Source organism: Wasmannia auropunctata, unplaced genomic scaffold, assembly GCF_000956235.1.
Source record: "Wasmannia auropunctata unplaced genomic scaffold, wasmannia.A_1.0 LD336071.1, whole genome shotgun sequence".
Classification (NCBI taxonomy): Eukaryota; Metazoa; Arthropoda; class Insecta; order Hymenoptera; family Formicidae; genus Wasmannia; species Wasmannia auropunctata.
In genome coordinates, this window is record NW_012026819.1 from 294,877 (window position 1) to 298,054 (window position 3,178).

Here is a 3,178-nt window from a genome sequence, read left to right on the forward strand (position 1 = left end):
GACGTGTGCTCTTCCGATCTCGTTATATCATACATCGTTGTATTCGTTAAAAAGAACGCTACAACTTTTATTATATTAAAATTGTCCTTGCAAAAATTAATCATGTCTTTCCGCTCTCTAACAGATAATATTTCTAAGTGATCATTGCATGCTTACAATAAGGTTTAGTCAGAGCCGTTTAATTTGATATTATATTTATTAGATCCATCTCTATTAGTTTACAAGATATAAAAAGGGGTGGCCACTTATACGGGGACACCCTGTATAGGCTTTACATAAGGGAGTTATTTTAATATTATTATTTTAATATTATTATATTAATTAAAATAATAATGAATTAAAAGATATTGATATAAAATGTTTTATTATATTAATTTTATATAAATAATACATATAAATTGTAAGAATTGTACGTACAGCACACATCTTTGGTTACAGTATATTCTTCTTTGAAGTTTCATATTTACAATGTTCAACAAGAAAAATGTGAGCAAAGAGCATTATATTTATTTTTAATTTCTGTAATTGTAACGTTCGGTCTCAAATATTCTAGTTTTATAAGAATCTTTTGATCGACACGAGCATTATTATATATGTTTATTTTTATAATTTGTAAATTTTACAACGTATAAGAATATTTCTTATAATTAGTTAACAAACAAGTAAACCAAGACAGTGTGATGTATAAAAAAAAATATAAAATTAATATATATATATATACTTTTAATTATTTGCATGTGATTTTTCATATAATATGTATACGTATGTATATGTATTACTCATATTTGATGAATCTTTTCTATTTCTAAAAATAGAGCATTATAGTTATAACTCTGATTGTTTACATGTTTTTTATATTACTCGATGCATAAAATTGTAAATAAAATTTTGTCGCAAATTGTAAAATATATAAAGTAAAGTAGGTTTTATATATGCATATTTATGTGTGATAAAGTGAAGTAAATGATAAAAACACAAACTTTTAATTTTAATTATAAAACTGTAATATCTCATTGATATGTAATGTCTCATTGATATTTAGTATTTACTCCTACTGTTATAGATAATGGTATTTTAATAAAAAAAATTGGATGACACATATATTACAAAAAATAAAATATATAAGTTTTAATAAAACAGTTATTTAATATATTAATTAATCGTAAAACACAAAAAATATTTTAAGATTTAAAAAATCTATTTAAAAAGTAATAAAAAATAAAATAATTGAATTTTCAATAGTTCTATAATCAATATTTTTTCGATCTTTTTTATTTTAATAGATTTTAAACATTGATTTATTTCTAAAGCATTATCCATCTATATTAAGTTACATGTTTTCTATAAGCGTTATCTTTTATCGGTTTAGTCTACTATGTATGTTCATTATTCACCATTCAAATGTTTTCTATATTAGGAATGACAAAAAATGTTATATTAACAATCTGCAAAATAGATTAGCAATTATTCCAAAATAAACGATGTTTTAGTATACTCAAAAATTAATTGATGATCACATAAACACACAATGTCACAAAAAGATACAACATATAGATAATATAATAATACATTTATTGATAGATGTGAGTATGAATATAGTAAGTCAGAATGTTGTATACTAGTCAAGTTATATGACTTATAAAGCATAAAGAGTTTAAATGTATAGATGTATAGATGGACCATAATCGTTAAATTTGCATTTCTTTAATGAATTAAATATTTTGCTTATATAATATTTATTGCATATGTTGACGTCTACGAGCAGCCCTCTGTTTATCAAAACGTAATTCCATTTCTTCCAGAACACGTGGAGTATAACGAACTACTAATTTTACAGAATTTTGAGCTTGCTTTAGTAATTCTACTGCCTTTTCATGATTTTCACCTTCAACGCACTAAAACAAAATTATTTCATTATTATAAAATATATTTCTTTTTAATTTTTAAACAAATAAGAGAAAAATTTTTACTGACTACTCCATTAACAGATAATAGTTGATCTCCACGTTTTAAACCACCATGTCTGTCAGCAACACCACCAGGGATAATGCGAGATATATAAATCGGTGAATTCTGTTCTTTACCTCCCATTACATTAAAACCCAATCCTTCTTCCGTTTTTGGTAGTTCGACTACACGTGGATGTGCATGACCTTCACTAGCTGCAAAAGCGGCAACAGTTGCTTTTGCTGTTGCAGATGCACGTACATCCTGTGAACCCTTTACAACGATTGTGATTTTGACAAATTACCAATGATTGTAATTATAATTAGTAATATTTGTTAAATTAAAAATTAATTATATACCGCTCATATTCTTACCTACCTGAATATCAACTGTTTCATATACATGCTCATATACTTCCCGTACTGCACTAAGAAAATCACTTTGTAATACCTTCTGTAATGCTGCTAATTTTGTAGTAGGAACTTCCCCTCCTAAAGAAAGTTAATCTTGTAAAGTCAAATAATTGCCAAAATACATAAAATATGTACTTTATAACACAATTGCTTACCTTTTTGTAGTTTATCTAATAATTCTATAGATCTTTTAACATCTACAAAGGGATAAAATTTCATGTAATTTATCAAAATAATTACGAAAATAATCGTCAAATGTGTTTATATGTTGTAATAATATATTTGTGTTAATTTATGAAACTAATTAATAAAAACTTACCTCTTGCTAAAGTGAGAGGCTCGCCCATGGTAGCCATATTTTTGTTACAATTTGTAATTTTCTTTCTCAATTATACTTCTATGCGTATATATATATAAATATACATATACTGCAGAATTGACAAAATACAGTTTAATATAATGTTTTTATTTATCACTGCCAATTTGTGTCCAAATAATGTTGATCGTATCTTCAATTATAAATAGGTCAACGCTTATTTTTACTCACTCAATCGACAAGAAATCTACACCACTACAGACGTGAGACGACGTCGATGACACGTCCTATTTTCATGTAGAGATGTAGAGTTCAAGACATGGTGGAAGGGATAGCGTGTGTGCAGAGTCGATAATCAGAGAAGCGCGAACGGCTTATGGACCGTAGAGTCCTAGATTATCAGAGAAGCGCGACCGGTGTTACGAGTCCTGATTGGACTCGCAAATGGCCAATCATAAGATTGATTTATCGCTATTATAAATGGCTGCCGAATAAATCAATC

General features: G+C 26.7%; 1 protein-coding gene across 1 annotated transcript; it reads right to left on the minus strand.

The window, feature by feature from the left end:
- Positions 1-1,551: 1,551 nt before the first annotated feature.
- LOC105449822 (protein lin-7 homolog C) lies at positions 1,552-2,992 on the minus strand. Its single transcript, XM_011689208.1, has 5 exons — positions 2,680-2,992; positions 2,516-2,557; positions 2,326-2,438; positions 1,975-2,220; positions 1,552-1,895 (listed from the first exon to the last, which is right to left on the minus strand). Exons 1-5 carry the CDS (start codon positions 2,714-2,716, stop codon positions 1,737-1,739), a joined length of 597 nt encoding a protein of 198 aa, XP_011687510.1. The 5' UTR covers positions 2,717-2,992; the 3' UTR covers positions 1,552-1,736.
- Positions 2,993-3,178: the final 186 nt, after the last annotated feature.

Excerpts from the sequence above, each read along its gene's own strand:
- LOC105449822 (XM_011689208.1), bottom strand. The coding sequence starts at position 2,716 with ATGGCTACCATGGGCGAGCCTCTCACTTTAGCAAGAG. Across the intron at positions 2,558-2,679 it reads GCCTCTCACTTTAGCAAGAG|ATGTTAAAAGATCTATAGAA; the intron begins GTAAGTTTTTAT and ends ATCCCTTTGTAG. Across the intron at positions 1,896-1,974 it reads TATTATCTGTTAATGGAGTA|TGCGTTGAAGGTGAAAATCA; the intron begins GTCAGTAAAAAT and ends ATTTTGTTTTAG.